This window comes from Priapulus caudatus, unplaced genomic scaffold, assembly GCF_000485595.1.
Source record: "Priapulus caudatus unplaced genomic scaffold, Priapulus_caudatus-5.0.1 Scaffold435, whole genome shotgun sequence".
Lineage (NCBI taxonomy): Eukaryota > Metazoa > Priapulida > Priapulimorpha > Priapulimorphida > Priapulidae > Priapulus > Priapulus caudatus.
The window spans coordinates 87,626-112,232 of NW_014577496.1; the positions used below are offsets into that span (position 1 = coordinate 87,626).

Sequence of the window (24,607 nt, forward strand, 5' to 3'; positions counted from 1 at the left end):
ACATATATATATATGATGTCACGCAATCCCTTTTATTGAGATAAAATTTTACATAACGTAATTTGACATAACGTAACATAAGGAATTTGTTAATCTGTGATTGATTCTTATCACACCATTATTGTCGATGATTAGGCTATACTGTGGCGAATCTAGACGTCTATTCGCACTAATATCCACCCATCAGAAGTACATGATAGAAATGTTATGTACGTTTACGCACGCCTATCTTCGCCCTTTCTCACATTATGCCCTCACTCTCTGTTGTGTAGTGTGCGTAGCCATGCGATTCGTTCTTCTCGGCTGATGCGATGTTTATGGGTAAGTCCATGGAGATTTACAGACAGACTAGAATACGAATCTAATGTGTTATTTCTCGGAGTAAATCGATCGAATGATTACATGTCGTGGAGCGTGTGGGGGCCGCGGCAACTGCCTTGCTTCGGATTCTGTAACCGTAGTTCTACCAGTGTAGTTATTTCGCTTCCGCTACATGGTTAGAGTTCGGGTTCAGGTTAAGGTTAGGGTTATGGTTATGGTTTAGGGTTAGGGTTAGGGTTAGGGTTATGGTTTAGGGTTATGGTTATGGTTTAGGGTTATGGCTTAGGGTTCGAGATTAGGGTTAGGGATTAGGGTTAGGGTTAGAGTTATGGCTTAGGGTGAGGGTTAGGGTTAGGGTCTACGGTTATTGTTGCGCGGGAGAATATTGTAGACTGCCGATCATCCTAAAAGCTTTCCATGAAGGGACACCGTAAAAAAATATTCACGAAGACTTCGACTGCATGCATACTCAACATTAAATGGTCGATGTAATTAAATCTCACTTCACAGTAAATATTTCGATATTTTTCCAGCTCTCGGTAAATATTTTTATTCCTATCTAAGTTTTGTTTATAAAGGTACTAAACTTTACTTTTTCGTTTTTACTCTACCGTCATTTTTTAGGAACGAATTCGACTTCACGAAGGCGAAAAATTACGTCTGTCGAATAAACCGTTGTTTGTGCTAAGGTTGTAAAACACGGCCATTTCGCGTTTCATGATTTACCCCATCAACACCCTCAAACACATGTGATAACATGAAATTTATTTGGTCCTCGGCTGCGAATGGTTTGCCGTTTACAACCGGCGGCCGTGCGTGTATAGTCGCCAATAGGGGACGCCACTGTGCAATAGTGAATCGAAACTGCAGGCGACAGATATCCACATCCAAGTGTGGCCTTCAGCCACCGGGGGCCTAGGGCCTCGCTGGCGCAATTGATGCCGCCTACGGTAAGCATAATCTTTGCAAAATACGATTTCTCACGGGAGATATTGCGCATGCGCGCGCACCGTGTTAGGCCGGGCAGTTGCCGGGACCTTACATGCATGGTCTTCCTCCTATTTCTTAAATGATGTCATTGATGGAATGTTATCATATAAATCTATGCTAGGATAACTCCTCTTCATTTTAAATGCATAATCTTTGCGAAATACGATTTCTCTCGGGAAATATTGCGCATGCGCGCGCACCGTGTTAGGCGTGCAGTGCCATCTGAGGCAAACTTCATAATATAGCTCGCTGAGGGGGAGAGGGGTTGGGAGACTGAGGAAAGGCGGCAGGGAAGATAGCTGGGGGCGGTAGAAGAAGAAGGAGGCTGAGCGAGGGACAGTGGATGCAAAGGGAAGGACGCGAGGGCATAAAGTAGGTGTTTTGTACCCTACATTCTAGGGCGCTCTCCCAATTATAAACACATGTCAACTGATAAAAGTTTAATTGGGAAATCTATGCTGAGATACCCCCTAAACATTTTAAATGCATATTCATCACAAAAGATAACTCCTCTGGTGAGATATTGCGCATGCGCTAACACACTAACGTAGCCAGATTGTGTAGGCCTACTGGCTGGTATACGCAGCCGGGACCTTACATGCATGGTCTTCCTCCTATTTCTTAAATGATGTTTACTGATGGAATGTTATCATATAAATCTATGCTAGGATAACTCCTCTTCATCTTAAATGCATAATCTTTGGAAAATACGATTTCTCTAGGGAGATATTGCGCATGCGCGCGCACCGTGTTAGGGGTGCAGTGCCGTCTGAGGCAAACTTCATAATATAGCTCGCTGAGGGGGAGAGGGGTTGGAAGACTGAGGAAAGGCGGCAGGTAAGATAGCTGGGGCGGTAGAAGGAGAAGGATGCTGAGCGAGGGACAGGGGAGGTAAGGGGAAGGACGCGAGGGCATAAAGTAGGTGTTTTGTACCCTGCATGCTATAGTACGCTCTTCTAATTATAAACTCAGGTCTACTGGTAAAAGTTTATTAGGGAAATCTATGCGGAGATACCCCCTAACCATTTTAAATGCAGAATCATCACAAAATATACTGAGGTACTGATAACCTTATTGAATAATATCACATCTTCTTACTAAACCCTCAAAAGAAACCTCTAGAACACTTAGTGTTATGCTTCTGAAATACTTCTGTCTACTCCTGAAGATTGTCCGTGTAAAATGTGTGTGAGCTGAAAGAATAACAAAAAAAACGTAATTTCTTTTCTAACATCCATGCAGCGAGTCGTCGTGTCGCTAGCCGTACGCACCAAGGAACTAAATATAACAAGGAGAGGAAGCGGATTGGCTGTGTGCTTTTCGCCTCAAAGGCGCCATCTATGGACCATAATCAACTTAAAAGGCTGTGCAGACCCCGAACCCAAAGACAATAGAACAGTAATCGGTTCTAATGGCCAATATGACCAAATATGGCAAAAGATTTTCCAAGATTTGGCCGGCGCTCCTCTCCTTGTTAATAATATAGCTCTTTGGTGCGCACGAGTCCGGCCTACGCAACCCGGGCAAGCATTAATGCCACATCAGAACATAACACTGTCAGTGAAACCGGAAGGTCGTTGTTATCAGAAACACCGTAAACGGTCCTAAAAAAATCGTAACCCTCGCACAACATACATTAACCGGCGGCTCGACGATCTGCAGCCCGATATCCGCCGAAGCGCGCAACAGCCGCCTCGCCGCAAAAACTAAACACAGGATCGCTGCCACCTACTACAAATAGCTTACATGCTGCTCTCGAGTAAGGGACTCAAGCCGTATTATCCGGTCCCGTTCCCAAGCAGTTGGGCCATGTGCAAAGGCGGCCTTTGACTACCCAGGGAGGCAGACAGACTGCTGGAAATGATCAAGCAATACAAAAATTTTTGGCTATCGGCGCGCTTTGTTTTCCTGAATAAACAGACGTTAGTTCCCACCGCCATCACTCTAAATCATGTACATCTGCTACTAGATATGCGGTCCAATAATGGCGGCAACGATCTATCAACGAAGTCTATCATCCCTATCATCTGCCTACCGAAATTGCTGTGCACACCGGTCGGTCGGCATATCGGTATAAGCCGCCGGTGTAAATCATTTCGCGCGTCTCGTCACTTGGCGCCGAAGAGACGCTAATATGGAGGTTTACTGTAAAATAAATTTGAACGGATGGAGGGGCAAAAACGCTACCTTCTTCAGACACGCACCAGGTGGATAATGCTAGCTGTAGGTGCGTAGTGTTCTTAAACACCTGGGCGCATAAAAGCTGTGACCCGAGGGTGCATTCATTCTGCGCGCGTCTACAACTGCAGGCGTGACTAGCTGTTGTTCTCGTGGTGGCGACGACCGCAATGTATAGTGTTATACATATAGTTATTATTTTCTATAAGGAAACTTTGTGGCCTCTCATCTCAAGTATGCCCTTAGTAAATATGAAGCTACGGTAAATATCGCTCCGCCTACTTCTTCCCGTATGGCATTCTTTCCGTTCTTCATTAAATCACTCCATCAATCAATGTCGCATTTCTTCAACAGCTGTCTAGCAAAACACATGAAAGAAAGAACATTTATGAGCAATCTATCAACAACATTCTACCATATCTTAAATTCTGGCCATAATAGCTGTGTGATAACTGTCATGTGTATTTTGTTAACAGTTAAGTTTCAATTGTTTGCTATTGAACTATAGAAACTCAACTATATTTAGGAATTTCCTAAAAATTTAATCTGTAATGCCCACTCGCAATCAATTCTAACGTATATGTTCATCATGCCACCGACCATTTATAAATCGCTGTCTACCACTGAAGTCACAACATCGCAATGTAGGAATTCTCGCGAACGACCGTGTTCACACTTTGTCATAGTTCCATATGCCGATATGCGTCGACTGTAATACCCCTCTAAAACTACAAGGCCCTTCGACTTCTGCCACACGCACTGTACCGTAGAGTTTCCTGTCATATAGAATGTGGACTACATCTGCTCGTCATTAAGGCAGGTAAATACTTGTCATAAGAAATGAACCTTAGCAGTCAACTGAAGTTGTATTGGTAACTCTGACTTGTAAACAGGACTTGTTCACAATGAANACGTCCACGAGGCATCTAACCAGCGTGCATAATGCAAATTATTTCACTCTAGTGCCCAATTTCGGCGAAGAAAATGCAAAAAATGCTATTTCTAGAGACGAAATAGTGCAACGGTGAACAATTTGCGGAGACTTACTGTTGTATGCCTCCTATAATAATGAAAAATAATATATATATATATATTGTGGAAATATAGAAATAAATTGTTATATATTTCAAATAGAGAACAACATAAGAGTTTAAGGATGCTGTGAATATTCGAGTTAGTATGACGGGTCAATTTCAAGCAGTATTATATATATATATGAACTCTAAGCACATATCTGTGTTTGAGTGCTGGATCTCCTCCTTAGCTGCAAGTCCGATAACACAATCATACGTGGCAGGGACACTAGGCAGTGCACTTCAATCTTTTTTGTTCTTGCATGAAATAAATGAGGACAAGAATGGGAAATCGCTGGTAAATGCCATTCAATAGTCACGGATTCAAGATGGCGTCCCCCGCTGCTGTCTGCTCATCTAATCCTCTGCAGAATACATCCTAAGCAATAATGTGAACAGCATTTGACTTTCTGCGCCGTTATTCCCATGTTGGCCTCATTACGAGAGCCACGTAAGAATAGCGGAACACTGTCCTTCTCCACCCTACGAGGTTCCTTTCTTCTTAACGTTGGCGTCCAATCCTCCGCGGCTCCACTCCGGATATTCTTCAGGTATCTCCATCAGCGGTTTCCCGTCTGTTTCCGGGAAGAAGAGGAATCCGATTGGAGCAAAGAACGCCGATCCACCGAAACAGGAGAAGGCTGTAGTGGCCGGCAATAACTCTTTGCTGTGATAAGCAACACCGAAACATCGGGCGCTATTTCCTTTCGAGCCAATGGAATTCTAATGGAAAAATCTGTTGATTTAAAAAAAATGAAAGTCTTTTGAGACTAAATCGACTGGCAATAGCACTATTGATGGTTGCTGTCTAGCAAGACACCAGCATTAATCCCTTCTCGATCGGTACGTATCTAACTGAGAGACAATTAAGATAATTCGAGTAAAATAAAATGTACGAGTAAAAATATCAATGAATTCCACATTTCTCTTGGTAAATAAATGGTTACGCATCGATGAGAGATCAGCTAAATAAGCGTTACAGATTTCAGGTGCGGCGCGTATGCTTAGGAGAAATACCTGGCAAAATGTGAACTCTTTCTGTTCTTCACGAAGCATTCTCAGAACTTTGAATTGAAGCTACCCGAGGGCGAAGACCCATCCTTTAAGGAATATTTGGCCTTCACATACTGCCCTAAGGAGTATATAATACATCAATTTTAATTCCGAGATAGAGAAAAGATATATTTGAGGGGTTAATGGTGGATTGAGGAACGTGGAATAGAAGGGTAAATAATGAAGGGTATTATAATCATTATAGAATATGATAGAAGAGGATGTCAGCGATACATGCGCGTAGGGATCACAAGCACTGTCGCACCAGACACGCCACGCAAGCATGCCCCCCCCCCACACACACACTTTGTTTTTACCCTAATTGATGTTATACTTGTATTAATGCTGCCATTAACCTAAAATGTATGTACAGAAATCTTTTTGAGCTGGTGTAACTAATTATAAATGATCTGTAATTGAATAATATCCATTTCATTACCTAATATAGTTTTAATTACAAACTGTCTCAATTAAGGCATATAAACACAGAAAAATGTCTCAAAAAAAAATGCTTGCTGATCTGACTTTCTTCAACCTTACTTCTACTTTTAACCCTTCTAATGTAGGAAACCTCTCAATCAATTCCATTTACGTACACACATAAAGATTTACAGGCTCAAAATACAAACATGGCTATGTGGTTTATATTATGAGGATTTTTTTTAAGCAAACAGTTCTTTACAGTTTATGGGCTTGTCCGTTTAACACATACATCTGTCAACGAGTAAATCATTATATATATACAATTATATATATATATATATATAAACAATTTGCTATAAATATTATCTGTAATTACAAACGCATGGTCATATCTTATCAGAAATTAATTTATTCTGTAATGCGCTTTGGTTAACATTCTTAGTGTTAGTGATTGTTATCAGTGTTCGTAACGATATTAATATAAATATTCTATAGCGCATCAATTCTTATACTTACTTAGATTATCTACAAAATAAACATACACTTATTCACTCTTTATTATAAATGGTTGGTTGAGATACGCGTCCACTTGAAATGGAATATAAATCTCCGCAGTGTCTCGCTCCATGAGTACTCGGCAAGGCTAGGGATATGACTCAGTTCCATATGTAGTTGAGTTGTATTGAGAATACATTGCGATTACTAGGCCAGCAAAAAGTTACGACTGTTAAAATTTTGTAAGAATAACTCCAATAATTCTTGTATGTATACATGCACGGCAATGTGCGCAGAAAAAAAAGTAAAAGTGAAAGACATATTGTAGTACATATATAGAAACTATAATTGCAATCACACACGTACACATACGCGCGTGCGTGCACACACACACATGGCCACGCACGTACTCGCGTAATACGTCAGAATGATCGAGATGTTTATTGCACGCTCAATGAAATAGACTAGCTATTTGTGTTTGTGTAAGCCGATAAAAACAAATAGAAATACACCTCTAGCCGACCATCATAGAATGAACATCCATGTAAGTGCTTGGCAGTCAGCACAAGCTCGGGGGTTGTTATTGACACTGATACAAAGTCCACAAATAACTTATCAATGCTAACGCCAATGTGCTGCCGCTTTGCTATAGTTTGCCATGGGCCATGGATCCATATAAGGCCATGGGATTTAATCCCCCTACATTCATATCGCCTGCATTCCTAGGAGCCATTGTCATGAACACTTTACTCATAACATAATAGTCCCAGTTTAAACCAAAAACTTTCTGGGTCAAGAAAAACACTAATCATCATCGGCGGACCAGGATGTTTCGCGCAATGCATTTGATCTGTAAAATCATAAATTCTGATCACGGTTTAACTATGGCACTCCATTCTTTATATCCATATTACTATATTCACAGAACTTCCCAGAGCCTCGGAGCAACGTGGTAAACATCTGACCTTCGCTGTGGATATTTTGGGCTCCTGAAAAGTTTATTTTCTCGTCCATCGGGTAGGTTCTTGACGTCACCATCTGCCCGGATTATGCAACTATCATGTATCAATTAATCTACATCAATCTAAAAATCGAAGTACACGTAAACTAGTTTATTTCTTTCTGAATACTTTGCGCGCATGCCATCCATCAGGCAGGTACCCTGAGCCGTTTCAATAATAAAGCGATTGTAAATCATTACATATTGTATTCAACGCCAATGACTTAATGTGTATGTAGGGCCTACTCTCTATCGCCTGATGTTTCCACGTAAGTGCTATTCTGCAGCAGCATAATTACACCGCACGCACGCACGCACGCACGCACGCACGCACGCACGCACGCACGCACGCTGCTGTGCACAAGACTCAAAAAAAGATCTAGAGGGTGAGAGGATCATTCTGTGAGTTTCTAGCCCTCTAAGCAAATGTAATCTCAATTTCAAGCAAATTTCATGAAATATTGTTCAATCATATCGTCACCTACACTGACAATATTTTTATTTTAAAATCCGCAACCTCGCATGCGTGCCGCGTGCACGGATGGCGTGATGTAACACCCACTATATCCACAGCATGGTACCGAGGAACGCATGATTATGATGTCCTGTGCCCTCTGCTCGAAAGTACACGCCAATACGGGCATCTCGCTATCACGCTTGCTTGCCATGGCGAATTTTTTTTCATTGCTAGCCATCCTGGCAAGTTTATTCATACCTGAATCGGGTGCGTGCTTGACGTTACCTAGTACAAAATATTTAACGTAGCAACTAAATGATTACAAATCGAAGGTGCCCGTGGAACAATTTAACGTTTACAAAAAGTAATATAATTTATGAGCGTCTAAGAAAATTAATCGTAAAATTCGATGTTTACAATAAAAACTGCACCTTGCACAGTAATATTAAAGGCGCAGCAGCGACCAACATCGTCAGTACTAGCTACACCACAGTACAGACAGCATGGCAGCTGCGTCAGCTCTAGTGTCGACACTGTTGAGTGGCAGGAATATTCTCGCCATCATCGCCTTTGGTCTGTTAGCTGTTTTCAGTTGGCCGTACTGGCGTCACCCCGTAATGCCCCGCCCGGACCGCTAGGGTTGCCCCTGCTGGTTCAATACTCTCATTTGGCAAGCACCGGGACATACCTGAGGTCGCTGACGCAGACGTACGGCACCGTCATATCGCTTTACATCGGACCGAGTCGTCGTTGTGCTGAACGATGTCGAATCTGCAAAACAAGCCTTCTCAGTATGGCGACATCGTCTCCGACGCATGTATCAGGCACTGTCCAAGCGCAGCAGAATGCTTTTTCAATCGGAAGAACAAGCTCTATTTCGGTAGGTATACTTGCAGGGTAAATACCGCGAATATTGCATGTATTTCATGAACACGGCGAAATGTTGTTTGGGTGAAATGCCGTTGTTTGGGGGTGGCTTCATTTTCACATTTAACATAATTGATACATATTTTTCAGGACTCGTCGAATAATGGCGCATATGGAAAACTCATCGCAAGTTTTCCTTGAATGGCTGCGGGACTTTGGCATGGGGAAAGCGAGCATGGAAGAGAAAATCAAAGGAGAAATCGGCGCTCTGCTTCCAGAACTAAGATCCTACGAGGGCCGAGCATTTGACAACAGGGTAAATATTTTTAGTTTTTCCACTATGCGCGGTTTACAGTCCTTTTAAAAATCTCGTTTTCCGGTTACTCCATGCACATCAATGGCATGCGATTCTCCCCTAGTACTCTTCCTCACGCGGACATTCAGACATGTCACATCGACGTTCTCACGGGATGTAAAGTTAACATTTTATTAAAATTAGCGCGTAGACCAATTCTAGTATACCAAGTCACCAAGGATATATTATAAACCGGTCTTGTAATCGGCTGTGTGTTGACTGATGGTACGAACGATTTGTTGTTATAGTGTGTTGATGTGTAGTTTCCTACCAATGACTTGAAGCGACTTTGACCTGTGTTATTACATTTTTACTATCCATATTTGCGCCGTAGATGTTTCCGATCAGATACACATCTATTGCTTCCTCCGAATGCAAACCTAGAAGGCTAGTCGTTGAATTCATTTGCCGTTTAAAAATAAATACGTCGCCACGTTCATGCACTGAATTCGTGTTCAACATACAATGCTTGTTAACCTACGATAAAAATATTAACGAGAACTGTGCCAAAACTATAGTGCGATAGTATCAATGGTCAATCGCTCATCAAAAACCGTTTCGTTTCAGTTGCTACTGACGATGCGTTAGTAACGTCATTTGCAATATCGTGTTCGGAATGCGATACGACTACGGAGACCGCGAATTTCAAGTGTTATGCGACATTGTCAACCAACAAGTGGTGGACCTGGATCCAGTCAGCCCAGCCAACCAACTACCATTTCTTCGCAATTTTCCACCATTTAAAGGACAATTCGAGAGATTTAGAAAAAACAATAGGTATTCGATAGTGAGTGAAATGAGGAAATTGTTTGTGGTGGAGAGGGAAATAAATGGTCCTTAATTGGAATCTAACGGAAATTTATCATAATCACGCCATGACGACGCCTATCCACATTGCATCGAATTATGACATTGTATTGATAAACTCACCATCGCCTCACTGACAATATTAGGCCTCCAATTCTGTAAATGTCTAGATCACAGATCAGTATACCATCGTCTTTACAGACGTAACAAGTATTACACTAACCATGCCATCTTAAGACGTTGAAGCAATATCGTTGATGTAACTTCAGTAGGAAAATCGCAATTAACGATTTTAGCGAAGGTTAACAGCGTGCCATCTAATTTTCTAACAATCGTGTTTTTCGAAACCATCTCTGACATTCTACAGAAACATATTGCACTCACCTTGAAAAGCATGATCCAGAGAATGCTAACGATTACATAGATGTCTATCTGAACGAAGTGAAAGCAAGCGAGGCGCGTGGAGAGGATTACTTCAATTGTAAGCATCTTAATCTGTGAGAATATTCAGGAAACCTCGCGTTGTATACGCGGGTACTTGGCAGAAAAATATATGTCCATTCATCCAACGTATAGTTGCGGCTTTTATTACATCTCCGGATTATAATAATAAATAATATTATGATTTCTTGGTTTCAAAATAAATATTGTGCGCCAACAGCCAGTCAATGAGACGTGAAACCACACCTATTAATTTCAGGAAATCAGACAATCTAGGAGTTATAAGTATAACTTATAGGTAAAATCCATGTATCTCACTCGTCCTAATTCGGTAGAATGTTCAATAGAACTAAAGAGATGCGCTATATTTTTCAGTGGACCAGCTGCGCATAGTTATACTTTCACTCTTCTGCTGGATCGGAGACGACCTCCACCACTCTGCGCTGGGCGCTCTTGTTCCTCTGTCAAACACCCGGATGTATACAGAAAGTACAGGCAGAAATTGATGACGTAATTGGACGCGGCGTCTGCCATCTATGAGTGATAAAGCAAAAATGACATACACGGAAGCCACAATCTTGAAATCCAACGTTTAGGTTCGTTTACTGGCGCGTAGACGGTGTATGATTTTTTCCTAATACTTATGACCGTACGTTTGGCCATCGGTAAAAAGCGTCATGAAGTAACGCGATTACAAACTTCACATAGCCAACAATTGACTTGCCTTGACGCAGCCTCTTCTGTTTCCTTTCTTTTCTAGAAACATTGTACCGCTGTCGATTCCTCATATGTGTACGGAAGCATTCGAGTTGAACGGCTACAACATCCCAGCTGGGACAAGGGTGTTGGGCAACTTGACAGCTATCATGATGGACCCTGCGTACTTCCCTGACCCAGAGAGGTTTAACCCAGAAAGGTTCATAGACAAGGGTGGCAGTTTAGTGAAGAACAGCATTAATTCCCTTCTCGATCGGTACGTATCTAACTGACAATTAAACAGATAATATCGAGTAATTAAATGCACGAGTAAAATCAAAATGATTCCATATTTCTCTTGGTAAATAAATGTTTACCATGATGAGAGATCAGCTATTAGTGCATGACGTGATAAATCGCTGCAATCTCATTGATAACGCAGGAGGCCACTATTGAAGCGATAGTGCCCGCCTGACGGAGGCGGCAATATGCTTGCGCGACGCCATTGTTATTATAACGCATTGTGTTTTGCGTCACGAATTCTGCGTCTGGGGGGGGGGCGACGCAAGAGTAATTTCGAACGGCGGTTGTGTTTGTGTCGAACGTTTTGTTTACATCGAATGCACGCAAATTAGGGAGTATAAAAAGGTATATAAGCATGAAAAGTAGGATTGCATAGTCATGTGATGCACTAAAAACATTAATGCTGCTGTTGGGGCACTATGCTCTCATAAGTTGCTGAGGGAAGGAATAGTGCCGCAGCGCGGTAGCGAGGGCACTATTCCTCCCTCAGCAACACTATGAGAGCATAGTGCCCCAACAGCAGCGCATTAATATATAATATTGCTTACATTTCAGGCCGGCGCGTATGCCTAGGAGAAAACCTGGCAAAGGTTGAACTCTTTCTGTTCTTCACAAGCATTCTGCAGAACTTTGAATTGAAGCTACCCGAGGGCGAAAACCCATCCTTTGAAGGAATATTTGGCATCACATACGGACCTAAAGAGTATAAACTAAATTTTATTCCAAGATAAGCAAGCTATGCTTCAAGTGTTTTCAGGAAGTTGAGAACGTGGAATAGATGGAAAATTAGTTAATACAATATAATATAAATACGATCAATAAATAAATAAATATATATTGATATATTATTATCGTTATTATATTAATAACAAAAATATAGGAAATGCACAACATAGATAGGAAGGAAAAGAGTACACTGCGCGTGCACCCACGCACATAATACACCGGCGCGCACGCACCCAACACACAAGAGTTAGAGTCACGAAGGCACGCAAGCAGGCACGCGCACACATTTTTACCCGACGACGTATACTTTTGTCTATACCGCATTAACGTAAAAATGTTGCATGCATAAATCCTTTCAGCTGTGTGTTCTCTCGACCAGAGATAACTTTCCGCAACTATCTTATAACACGTGTCCAGGCACGGGACCGCAGCCGTCAAGCTAACAAACACACATGTGACATACAGACACGTGACCACTATTAAATCACTACCGGTTCATTACCCTGTTAGGTTAGAGAGGTGACGCGTCATCGGCCGACCAATCGGAGGGCCCGCAGCTCGTGCACTAAAGCTGACGCGACGTTTTGTGGTTGCATTATTTAGGCTGGCTATCGTGTGTGGCAATGACATACACATTGAGATGGGTGGATGGTTACTGGTAATTTAAAACGAATTCTTTCAATGTATGGCTCCCATTGGACGGACTGCGCGACTGTTTTTCAGGCTCAAATGTGGTGTCGATTAGTAAATTCGCGATATTTTTTTAAAACGCCGGACAACATATGTCATAACTCTAATGGTGCACAGCTGAAGTACATGGCTACCTAGCTTTAATATTGCCACTTGGCCGAAAACGGTCGAAATACTATTTTTCAGCTCCTGAAATTCAATTCTTAAGTATAGGATCCTATGGAGGATTTAATAGTGGTCTGTTCTCACACAGGAATGATCTGAGCGGAATATAGATGGCAGCACAAGCAGACACATAGTTAAAATGGGTTGTGATTGGTTGTGACGGATTTTACCACCGATAATATCATTAATATATGATATTATATCAGCGCATATAAATCAACCTCACGTTGATTTATATGCTCTGATTATATATAAGGTGGTGAACAACAGTCGAGGGCGTCCATAGGCGACAGGCCTGAATAAGCATCGAACATAAATGAATTAAAAATACTCACACTGTTACTGCGTTTACACAACATACACTTTATTCATGTTAAAAAACTACAGATTCATGCTCTATGCTCCGCTCGAAACCTTTGCCAGCTCTATGATGCGAATTTCTGCAAAGTTGTCTGAACACATTTCAAACACAAAAATGACCAACCGGTCGCTGTGGCTACGCCACCTGACGGAATGTCACGAATACACAACAAGACCAATTTTACTTCTAATGCTTTCTAGACGTCCACGAGGCATCTAACCTGCGTGCATAATGCAAATTATTTCACTCTAGTGCCCAATTTCGGCGAAGAAAATGCAAAAATGCTTTTCTAGAGACGAAATAGTGCAACGGTGAACAATTTGCGGAGACTTACTGTTGTATGGCTCCCTATAATAATGAAAAATAATATATATATATATATTGTGGAAATATAGAAATAAATTGTTATATATTCCAAATAGAGAACAACATAAGAGTTTAAGGATGCTGTGAATATCCGAGTTAGTATGACGGGTCAATTTCAAGCAGTATTATATATATATATATATATATTCTAAGCACATATCTGTGTTTGAGTGCTGGATCTCCTCCTTACTGCAAGTCCGATAACACAATCATACGTGGCAGGGACACTAGGCAGTGCACTTCAATTCTTTTTGTTCTTGCATGGAAATAAATGAGGACAAGAATGGGAAATCGCTGGTAAATGCTATTCAATAGTCACGGATTCAAGATGGCGTCTCCCGCTGCTGTCTGCTCATCTAATCCTCTGCAGAATACATCCTAAGCAATAATGTGAACAGCATTTGACTTTCTGCGCCGTTATTCCCATGTTGGCCTCATTACGAGAGCCACGTAAGAATAGCGGAACACTGTCCTTCTCCACCCTACGAGGTTCCTTTCTTCTTAACGTTGGCGTCCAATCCTCGCGGCTCCACTCCGGATATTCTTCAGGTATCTCCATCAGCGGTTTCCCGTCTGTTTCCGGGAAGAAGAGGAATCCGATGGAGGCAAGGATCGCCGATCCACCGAACAGGAGAGGCTGTAGTGCCGGCATACTCTTTTGCTGTGATAACAACACCGAACATCGGTCGCCTTTTCAGCCATGGAATTACTAATGGAAAAATCTCTTTGATTTTTTTAATGAAATTTTAACTAAATCGACATGGCAATGGCAGCTATTGATGTTGCTTGTCTAGCAGAACCCAGCATTAAGCAGCAATTCCCTTCTCGATCGGTACGTATCTAACTGATAATTAAACAGATAATATCGAGTAATTAAATGCACGAGTAAAATAAAAATGATTCCACATTTCTCTGGTAAATAATGGTTACCATGATGAGAGATCAGCTAATATTGCTTACATTTCAGGTCGGCGCGTATGCTTAGGAGAAATCCTGGCAAAGGTGGAACTCTTTCTGTTCTTCACAAGCATTCTGCAGAACTTTGAATTGAAGCTACCTGAGGGAGAAAACCCATCCTTTGAAGGAATATTTGGCCTCACATACTGCCCTAAGAAGTATAAACTCAATTTTATTCCGAGATAAGAAAGAAAGATATCTTTGAGGGGTTAATGGTGGATTGAGAACGTGGAATAGAAGGGTAAATAATGAAGGGTATATAAATTATAGATATGATAGATAGAGGAGTCAGCGATACATGCGCGTAGGGACACAAGCACTGTCGCACGCAGACACGCACGCAAGCATGCCCCCCCCCCACACACACACTTTGTTTTTACCCTAATGATGTTATACTTGTATTAATGCTGCATTAACCTAAAATGTCTGTACAGAAATCTTTTGAGCTGTGTGACTAATTATAAATCTGTAATTGAATAATATCATTCATTACCTAATATATTTTATTACAAACTGTCTCAATTAGGCATAAACACAGAAAAATGTCTCAAAAAAATCTTGCTGATCTTGACTTTCTTCAACCTTACTTACTTTAACCCTTCTATGTAGGAAACCTCTCATCAATTCATTTACGTACCACACATAACAGATTACAGGCTCAAAATACAAACATGCTATGTGGTTATATTAGAGGATTTTTTTTACAACAGTTCTTTACAGTTTATGGCTTGTCCGTTTACACATACATCTGTCAACGAGTAAATCAATATATATATATACAATTATATATATATAAACAATTTGCTATAATTATTATCTGTAATTACAAACGCATGGTCATATCTTATCAGAAATTAATTTATTCTGTATGACTTTGGTTAACATTCTTAGTGTTAGTGATTGCTATCAGTGTTCGTAACGATATTAATATAAATATTCTATAGCGCATCAATTCTTATTAGATTATCTACAAAATAAACATACACTTATTCACTCTTTATTATAAATGGTTGGTTGAGATACGCGTCCACTTGAAATAGAATATAAATCTCCCCAGTGTCTCGCTCCATGAGTACTCGGCAAGGCCAAAGATATGACTCAGTTCCATATGTAGTTGAGATGTATTGAGAATACATTGCGATTACTAGGCCAGCAAAAAGTTACGACTGTTAAAATTTTGTAAGAATAACTGCAATAATTCTTGTATGTATACATGCACGGCAATGTGCGCAGAAAAAAAAGTAAAAGTGAAAGACATATTGTAGTACATATAGAAACTATGCCGAATTGGCAATATTTCCTGTATATAGTGCATGCAAATAAAGTTCAGTCGGCAGAGGGCGCTGCGATACTGAATTCTTACACTATGTACTTATCAATTTTTAACTTAAGGAACATTTCACTTTTGTGTAATAACACGTACAATAACACACTAATACAGCATTCGCGAATATCTGTGCACTCTGATTTACAATACGACAGCAGAGGGTCGAACAATTTACATCTGCTACATTTGCTGTATTTATTAAGTAGGACAACTACAAGTAATCTTTATTTAAAGTCGGTATGTTTACAACATGAGAAACATAAGCTATGGTGAGCTTTTAAGACCGGCCAACTAACATAAGTAGACCAATAATTAAAACAGTTCGTAACAAGTATTTAACAAGTAAAAATAAGAGACTCTGGTTAAGACTTTTGCATTCATGTCATGTTTCATTCATTCATTTCATGTTACAGTAATTAGTCACGCACTACATTAAAACATAGATTGCTTAGAAAATAATTCACCTCTTAATTAATCACCTCTTAATTAATTCACCTCTTAATTAATCACATGCACGCATTCTTAGGAAGCGCCCTAGTTAAACCGGGGGGGGAGGGGCGACGTTGACTATAGAAGTAGCCACTTGTTTAATCATAAACAGCTGATGTATTAGGGCGCCGCACTATTTTTTGCAGACTACTATTTTTGTTTCATCTGCTATATAAATTGATGTGTAACATAATATTATGATTCATATGCTACAGTGCGAATAGTGATAAACTTCTATTATCGTTATAATAATATTTTATAAAAGGCTAGGGAAATTAAAACGACAAGTAGTTTGTCCGAATTACTTTTTTTCATAATATATCGATTGTCGGTGCTTCGGTCGCACCGTAACAAAACGCAGAAATTTCATCATTGCTTGTAATGTTACCGTTGGTCGTCGTATAGATACGTTCATCTAATGTCGTTTACGTTTTTATACTGGGATTAGAGTTGACGGATAATCGAGTAACGTATTGTCAACTCGTTCGAAGACATTAACAGCCTTCTATAGGCTAGTGTTTCGTAAAAGTCATGATTTGACTATCAATAATCGTCATTTCATCATGTGAAAGGTAGCAGAAATATCTTTGTTTTATTTCACTGCCAGCGGCAGTTGATTTGTGGTCTGCTGATGGCGCTACATGTGTGCTGTCGTTTAACCTCATCAGAGAGCCATCTAATATAATACAGTTTACGTTATGGAGGTAGTTGGTGAGTACGAGTACAGCAAGAAAGATCTAATAGGACATGGAGCGTTCGCTGTGGTGTTCAGAGGAAAGTGCAGAAAGGTAAGGATAATTTTCTCATTGTAATTTGTAAATTAAAGTGCTATAATAATAGTGTGTTTATTTGTGAAAATATCTCCAAGTATTAACATTAACAACTACGTGCTGTTAATACCAATCACGTATATATGTACAGTTTGCTTGCATTGTCATTGTGCTTGAGATAATTTTTGTTGATAATCATATTAATAGTATTAGTAGTTAGTACTAGTACTATTACTGTTATTATTGCCATATTGTTATTGTTCACGCTACTGAAACATGACCGTGGTCCTGCGTTACACTGTCACTAACACTATTGTCAAATTATTAACAATTTTCAAAATAATGAGTTAGTTACAAACCTAGTTCCATTAAACTTACGTAGGCAGTTATTCGGCATTAATTTATGTTTAGCCACATGTTACGTTAACGTTAGCCAACTATGGTATTTATTACCTAAAACTAATAGTGCACGATTTGTTGTTATTTAATAGGTGCCGAACCAACCTGTCGCTATCAAGAGCATTACAAAGAAGAACCTGTCAAAATCCCAGAACCTTCTGGGAAAAGAGATCAAGATCCTAAAGGTGTGTTTGTAGTGGGATATTGTCGGATCCGATGTACAAGTTGTAATGTCAGTCTGTCAACACATACCTTGCATTTTGGCACCGTGACATTCTAGCGATTTCATATCCCTATCTTGTGTACCATACCTCTATCATCACTGATGTATAAACAAGAAACAGTTGAAATTAGTCAATTTTAATGTATCTAGGCACTTTCGGTCAATATTTAACAGGGAGACAGTGTGCTTTTAGTGAAACCCTTTCAATTATATCATATGTAACTAATCGTGCCACATGGTTTTTGATGAATAGCTAGAATTGTTGGCAAGGATGTTGTTGGTTGTAAATTTCAGTACCGGTACTACTGTGTACTGACCAAGAAACTCGGTCAATCTTCTAGCTGAAGTGTATGTATGTATGTATATTGAAATATTCATACATGTAAACAGGGGTAGAAATTAACTTTTAAACATGGGAGTCCATTCATGGGAGTCCAACGGACTCCCTACCCTCAAAAAGAGGGAGTCCGCAATCTGAAGTTCAAAATTAAAGATATTTTACAATAACGCATGTGCTTATTTTTAAGATTCATGCGGTTGCACGTCTGCCAAATTTTCTTCAGACATTAGCTGAAAATATATGGTAATTCTGTGAGGCTGTGCTCTGGAACGAACTAGTTAGTTAGGCAGAATTTTCAGGGAGTCACACCGACTCCTACACATGTCAAATCAGGGAGTATTTGACTCCGGACTCCCGTTAATTTCGCACCCTGTGTAAATCACAAATGACTTGTTTTCATAAAACGTATCTCTCAATGTTATGGTGCAAGGTAATCAAGTTAATGTAGTTACTTACTGTTTGTGTGTTTGTTTGTTCTGTAACTATTCATCATGTGATGTAAATTGTAAGTACTCACACATACAGTCCAGCCTAAAATCAGTGAACAACTTTGCCAGTCTTTGTCACTAAATATCTATCGTATATTTGTTTAAGTTAATACTAAATCTGCTTCTCTTTGTTCCCTTTTTTCAGGAGTTGACAGAGCTACATCATGAAAATGTTGTGGCATTGTTCGACTGCAAGGTATGTACCCTAGATATTGCCACTTTCAGTGGTCATTCATGATATTAATGACAATTATGTTTGACATCCACTGTAGAACTTTATTGCTATGTATATCGCGTTAGACACACAAGTATATATGCAGCAAGGTACATTCATCACTTAGCTTCCACTGCTACATATATACACCAGGGCAATTGCCTATTCTTTCATTTCCTTCTAAAACGTCACCAAGATGTTCTGTTCTTTGCAAATCTTCCAGAGATGTGCTATATATTGTTCAGTTCTTGTCCCCTTGTCTTTGTCCAACCTTTTGTCTTTGTCCAGTGATTTGGAGTATATTGGTAAGCGGAGGTACACGGATCAATGCATAATGAAGGGCCCAGCTGGGGGCATTGTAGCTCTAGTTACTAGTACTATAGCCCACGTACAGTTGCCTCAGGCCTGCGGCAACTGTACGCGGGCTATAGTACTAGAGCTAGGGGTATTGTGGCCAGTTTGGCACGTGTCAAGCATGTGATAGACTAACACTGAGTTTGGCTGGCTAGTTGTCCACGGATTGCCTTTCTTTGTGTGTTCACCACACTTAATGATATATGCAGCCCCATTGGGAGGATGTTATGTCCGAGGTCAATACAGAGGCATGCGTCAGATTGGAAGCAGATATGAAATTGGTTTAATACAGATCAACGCGGACTATAACACTCCAAAATTTGTAGTAAATATTTGACTAAATGTGTCTTACGTGAGTGAAATTAGAAGTGGACATGTTTACAGGTTACTATTGCAAATGTTAGCAGACTACCGATATATTCCCCTGGGGTACTTATTGGAAACTGCTTTACTACTAACTGCATTCGCAGCATGTTCTAAAAACCTTGACCCACTGATCTCACATACATGTAGCATATCTGACTTGCCACGCTTGGCTGGACATGCCTATCAACATGCCCGCGGCACACGCGTGCATTAGTGAAATGAGAATTAAAATTTAAAATCCCGCAATTTCAACGATCAGTGGGTAAATGGGAATGAAGGAGAAAATGTTATTATCAATAATCGATTGTTGGTTATTGGCTCGGCTGATATTAGATAGCACGTGATTGCTCACATGTAAAAATACATTATCTCGTTTTGTCATATCCACGTTGTTGTTTGATTATCGTTATCAAACCCGGATCAGAGAAAGAAACTCTTTTAAACTACGTTATATCTTATATAAATTCTTTCTTTTTTTAAACATCATCGGTATAGAGCATATTAGCAGGCGGATACGTGTTCTGATCAGCTGTTACGGTTAAAACCTGAAAAAAAACTAAATTTGCACGCTTGCACTTGGATGCCAACAAAGATCTGCAACAGCCCATGAACAAGTGCTCTTGCAGCTTGCTCGGCAACCCTGTGTTTCCCTCACCTGTGTGCCCGTCCGTGTGTGTGTGTGGGGGGGGGGGGGGTTCGCCAGGTGACTGGTTTCCACTGCTCGAGCTCTTTGTTCAGATTTTGCCCAGTAACAAGTTGATGTATCTCTTGCGAAAGAGAGAGAGAGCGGGGGGGGGGGGAGAGAGAGAGAGAGAGAGGGGGGGGGGGGGAGAGAAAGCAAGAGAGAGAGGGAAGAGAGAGAGAGAGGGGGAGTGAGAGAGAGCGAGAAAGAGAGAGAGAGCGAGAGAGGGGTCCGGGGGGAGAAAGGGATAAAGAGTACATACTGAGAGAGAGAGAGAGAGAGAGAGAGAGAGAGAGGAAGTGAGAGAACGAGGTAGTAGCAGTGAGAACCTTCTGGCATTTTGCCGGCACGAGAAGAACAAATCGGAACATTATGAACGAACAGGGAATATCCTTGGAACCCGTACATGTGTGTGTGCGTGTGTGTGTTACTGACATCGCGCCACAGACAGACGGGAGTTCAACGTCAAAACGCGACATCTTCTGTCATTAAAACCACGTGCACGCACCGTGAACTTGCTAATTCACATGCGTTTGTGCAGCAGGACCATTTCACGTGCATATTATAACCTGAATGCGTGCGGCCTGCGTGCATGTCAACAACCCCGCTACGATTTCAATCGCGTGGGTTGGTGGTGAGGGGATAAAATCAGGAAAACATGTGCGTGTACTAAAAATGTACGCTTTGAGCGAAATGTCAGTGCTGTCTCTCTTTTTCACTTAGCAACCTAGCATAGTAGCAACAATACACAACCCACATACTACCATACAAGACCAGATAACTCTAACACTACCAGTCAACTAACCATATAATATATATTACACTTGGAGAGAGAGAGAGGAATAGAGAGAGAGAAAGAGAGAGACAACGGTTGACAGTTATGGGGATGCGTTTCGTGTATTTTAATTATCATGCTCGTGTCGTTATCTTAGCAGAGACTTCTTTTTATTGCCGTTGCTATCGGTCAGGTTTTGAATCGTGCACACGTGACATCGTGCACTCACCCGATGTCTTATCTTATATCTATATCCTGATGATTATCTGCATCTCTATATCTTAATCCGTGTACTTTCGATATCGATATATGTCTAGTTTCAGTCTCTTCACTTCTAGTGCTTTTTATATATTATCATATGAGCATGGCCCACACTCAGAGTGGAGCGATTCTTTATCTATATGTATGTGTGTGAGACGGTTGATCGGATAATTTTGTCTAAGTTTTTTCGTTTCTTTATTTTCAGGAGACCACTCACCATGTCTACCTGGTTATGGAGGTAAGTGAACTCCTCTGTTGCTAGCTTAGGTGTGAGAAAGCTCATAGACGGAAGTCATGCCCTAAAGCTGGGGGCACACGAGCGTAATTTTTCGCCCGATCGCGACGATTAAAATCGCCAGCGAATTTATACGCTCGATCACGAAGGGGCACACGTAGCGAATTTGAGAGCGTACGCGCTTTTTCGCGAGTTCACACTTCTGTATTGGAGGCAGCCATTTTAACATCACATGATATCAACAACGCGTCCGATTGGTTTAAAAAAAAAGCGATCGCTCGACAAAATACGCCGGACACAGGCAGACGAGCGAATTTGCCAGTGGATCGATCCGCCGGCGTAAATAATTGGCCGAAAATATCTAACATTTTTGATACGGGCGATTCGTACGGGCGTACAAAATCGTCGTCGACGTGAACGGGCACACGGGCGAATTTTTTGAGCGATTTTAAAATTCGCCGCGATCGGGCGAAAAAATACGCTCATATATTTTGTTTGCCCCCAGCTTTACACACCTCTATCAATAGCACACCTGTATATTACCTCAGGGTGCAAAATTAACAGGAGTCCGGAGTCAAATACTCCCTGATTTACTGTCGGACTCCCTGATTTGACATATATATGCAGGAGTCCACGTGACAAATTATGCTATACTAACTAGTTCGTTCCAGAGCACGGCCTCGCGGAATATTTCAGTATTAAAATGCCCAAAGAAAATTTGGCAGACGTGCAACCTCCTGAACCTTCAAAATAAGCACATGCGTTATTGTTAATATCTTTAGTGTTGAACTTCAGACTGCAGACTCCCTCATTTTGCTGCGGACTCTTTTTGAGGGTAGGGAGTCCGTTGGACTTCCTTGTTCAAAAGTTAATTTCTACCCCTGGGGCCCTGTATGTATATCGCGTTAGACAAACAAGTATATGCAGCAAGGTACATTCATCACTTAGCTTCCACTGCTACATTTACATCAGGGCAATTGCCTATTCTTTTAAAATTCCTGCCTAAAGTTAATTTCTACCCCTGTGTGTGTATAATGTAGACAGATACAATATAATATATATGTCTATATTATACACTCCTAAATGTTATCATATAGGTAGTGTTTGGTGTTTGACTCTCCAAATCCCTGTTTCTCCTAGAAGTTGATGTAACAGCCCCATCTAGATTATGCTTGTAATCAGTTGCTACATCATGTTGCTTCGAGGAAACAATACTGAATAGTATCGCAAAAGTGATGCTTCGAGATCCAGGTGAGCTTGTATAAACTTTATGCAGTCTCTTATGATCTCCACACATCTTTATCTCACTCATGATGATCATTAAATACGCGAGTCTTGTCAAAACCTTTGTAAGGGCCATGCGTTAGGGTGCTGGGGAAAGGGAAGTGAGTTTTTACCCTCATCGATCCAAGTGGCCGTGATGTGGGAAGCGCTAGCTATGCGCAGGTGCTATAAGGACCACAGGCGTTCATAAGAAATACAGCTGCATGTTTTCCCGATAATATCAGTTGTCTGAGTATAAGTGGCTGCTCCCTCGAGGGCTGGCGGCAGCACTAGGTGTTCCCGATATATATCGCAAACTAGAAAACACAGAAATCTTGAAAACTAGAAATACAGTTGGTTTCCCCGCGAGGTGTGTGTGTTTTGTGTGTGGTTCTTCTCTAGAAATTCCATCTTGCGAACGCGTTGGGACTTGTTTAGGACGTGTTATGACTCGCATAGACTGGTTTTTAGAAGAAATACAATAGAATAAAGAGTAGAAAACCCCGATAGCAGTACACGTAACATCATATATTCCTGAACGCGTACCGTCGTAGGCAAGTAGTCGGATTTCTATGTGAAATTAAAGTACTTCATCACGTTGGAGCCTATAGTCAAGCGTGCGGAACCATGCTAGTCCAAATGATCGAGCTGAAACGAGAACATAGACTGACAGTTAGTTCTTTTGTAGTTACACCGCCCTGGCCTGGCTAACTTTCACTAGTTGTTTGTCCTTGGGTGGCACTATGCTGAATGGAGTAACTGTAGTTTTATGTACGTCGGTTGCTCATGCATTGACGTTTGTCGTTATTTTTTTCTCCAGTACTGCAACGGAGGCGACTTGGCTGACTACTTACATGGTGAGTTTTGGGCGCAAGAATGTGCGCGATAGAGGGGTGGTGGCTTGTCGAGGTGTGCATCTAGCTGGCAGTGTGCAGCAGCTGCGCAATGCGTTGTTGCAATTTCTCTCGCAGATGCTCGTTCGATTTTTCTTCGTCTCGCTGTGTTTTCGAAGGGTTTCCGAAACGGATCGCGACCATTCTGGAAACGACAATGTACATGTCCAACCCGAAACCTCGCTCTCTACTGTTCTTTACCATCTTCTTCTTTCTCCTCATACTCCTCCTTCCTCCTCCTCATCCTCATCCTCGTCCTCATCCTAAAAAATGGCACTAGTAAGAAGACACCATGGCTTTTTTGTCACCGAAATTTCCTCAACCAATATTTTATTAATAACTTTTGCGTCCCACTACTGTATGTTTACATCTTGCGTTCGTAACTTCGTACGCACGCACGCACGCACGCACACGCGCACGCACGCACGTACACGCACACACGCACACGCACACACATGGTGCAGGCCTTGGCGGCGTTACTAAGTAGGCGTTGGCGGCGTTAACTGTAGTTTGTCTGTGCAGGTGTGTTTGCGCACTTGGTAAGCAGAAGTCAAGGGGCAAGGGAAGGGTGCGGTGGTTTTAAAATGGAAAGTTTCTGCTTGTTGATTTGGCGTCTTCTACAGATGCTATCTGAGCGAGGGCCTGGCCGTGATCCCCGTTGACATCTCCGACTAGCAATCTATAAATGGCGATTCACCGAGTGCGTGCGTGCGTGCGTGCGTGCGTGCGTGTGTGCGTGTGTGTGTCTCTCTCTCTCTCTCTCTCTCTCTCTCTCTCTCTCTCTCTCTCTCTCTCTCTCTCTCT

At 41.2% G+C, this 24,607-nt stretch overlaps 1 protein-coding gene, 2 long non-coding RNA genes and 1 pseudogene across 3 annotated transcripts in view; 2 read left to right on the top strand and 2 right to left on the bottom strand.

Annotated features, from left to right (window-relative positions):
• Nucleotides 1–8,752: 8,752 nt before the first annotated feature.
• LOC106810352 lies at nucleotides 8,753–12,286 on the top strand (annotated as a pseudogene).
• A 2,899-nt stretch (nucleotides 12,287–15,185) lies between these two features.
• Nucleotides 15,186–15,486, bottom strand: LOC106810369. The gene is made up of 2 exons (XR_001394008.1): nucleotides 15,307–15,486; nucleotides 15,186–15,270 (listed from the first exon to the last, which is right to left on the bottom strand). It is a non-coding gene; the product is annotated as an uncharacterized LOC106810369 (long non-coding RNA).
• A 1,419-nt stretch (nucleotides 15,487–16,905) lies between these two features.
• Nucleotides 16,906–24,607, top strand: part of LOC106810364 (serine/threonine-protein kinase unc-51-like) — a gene marked incomplete in the record, with an annotated part of 40,383 nt that continues 32,681 nt past the window's right edge. Inside the window, 5 exon segments of the mRNA XM_014813687.1 lie at nucleotides 16,906–17,328; nucleotides 17,802–17,894; nucleotides 18,906–18,956; nucleotides 21,618–21,650; nucleotides 23,731–23,767. Coding sequence (XP_014669173.1) covers nucleotides 17,239–17,328; nucleotides 17,802–17,894; nucleotides 18,906–18,956; nucleotides 21,618–21,650; nucleotides 23,731–23,767 — 304 coding nt within the window.
• Nucleotides 23,418–24,607, bottom strand: part of LOC106810368 — a 1,835-nt gene continuing 645 nt past the window's right edge. Inside the window, exons 2-3 of the long non-coding RNA XR_001394007.1 lie at nucleotides 23,765–23,948; nucleotides 23,418–23,558 (exon numbers count right to left, since the gene is read on the bottom strand). This is a non-coding gene — a long non-coding RNA (uncharacterized LOC106810368). The remainder of the gene's footprint in view (nucleotides 23,559–23,764; nucleotides 23,949–24,607) is intronic.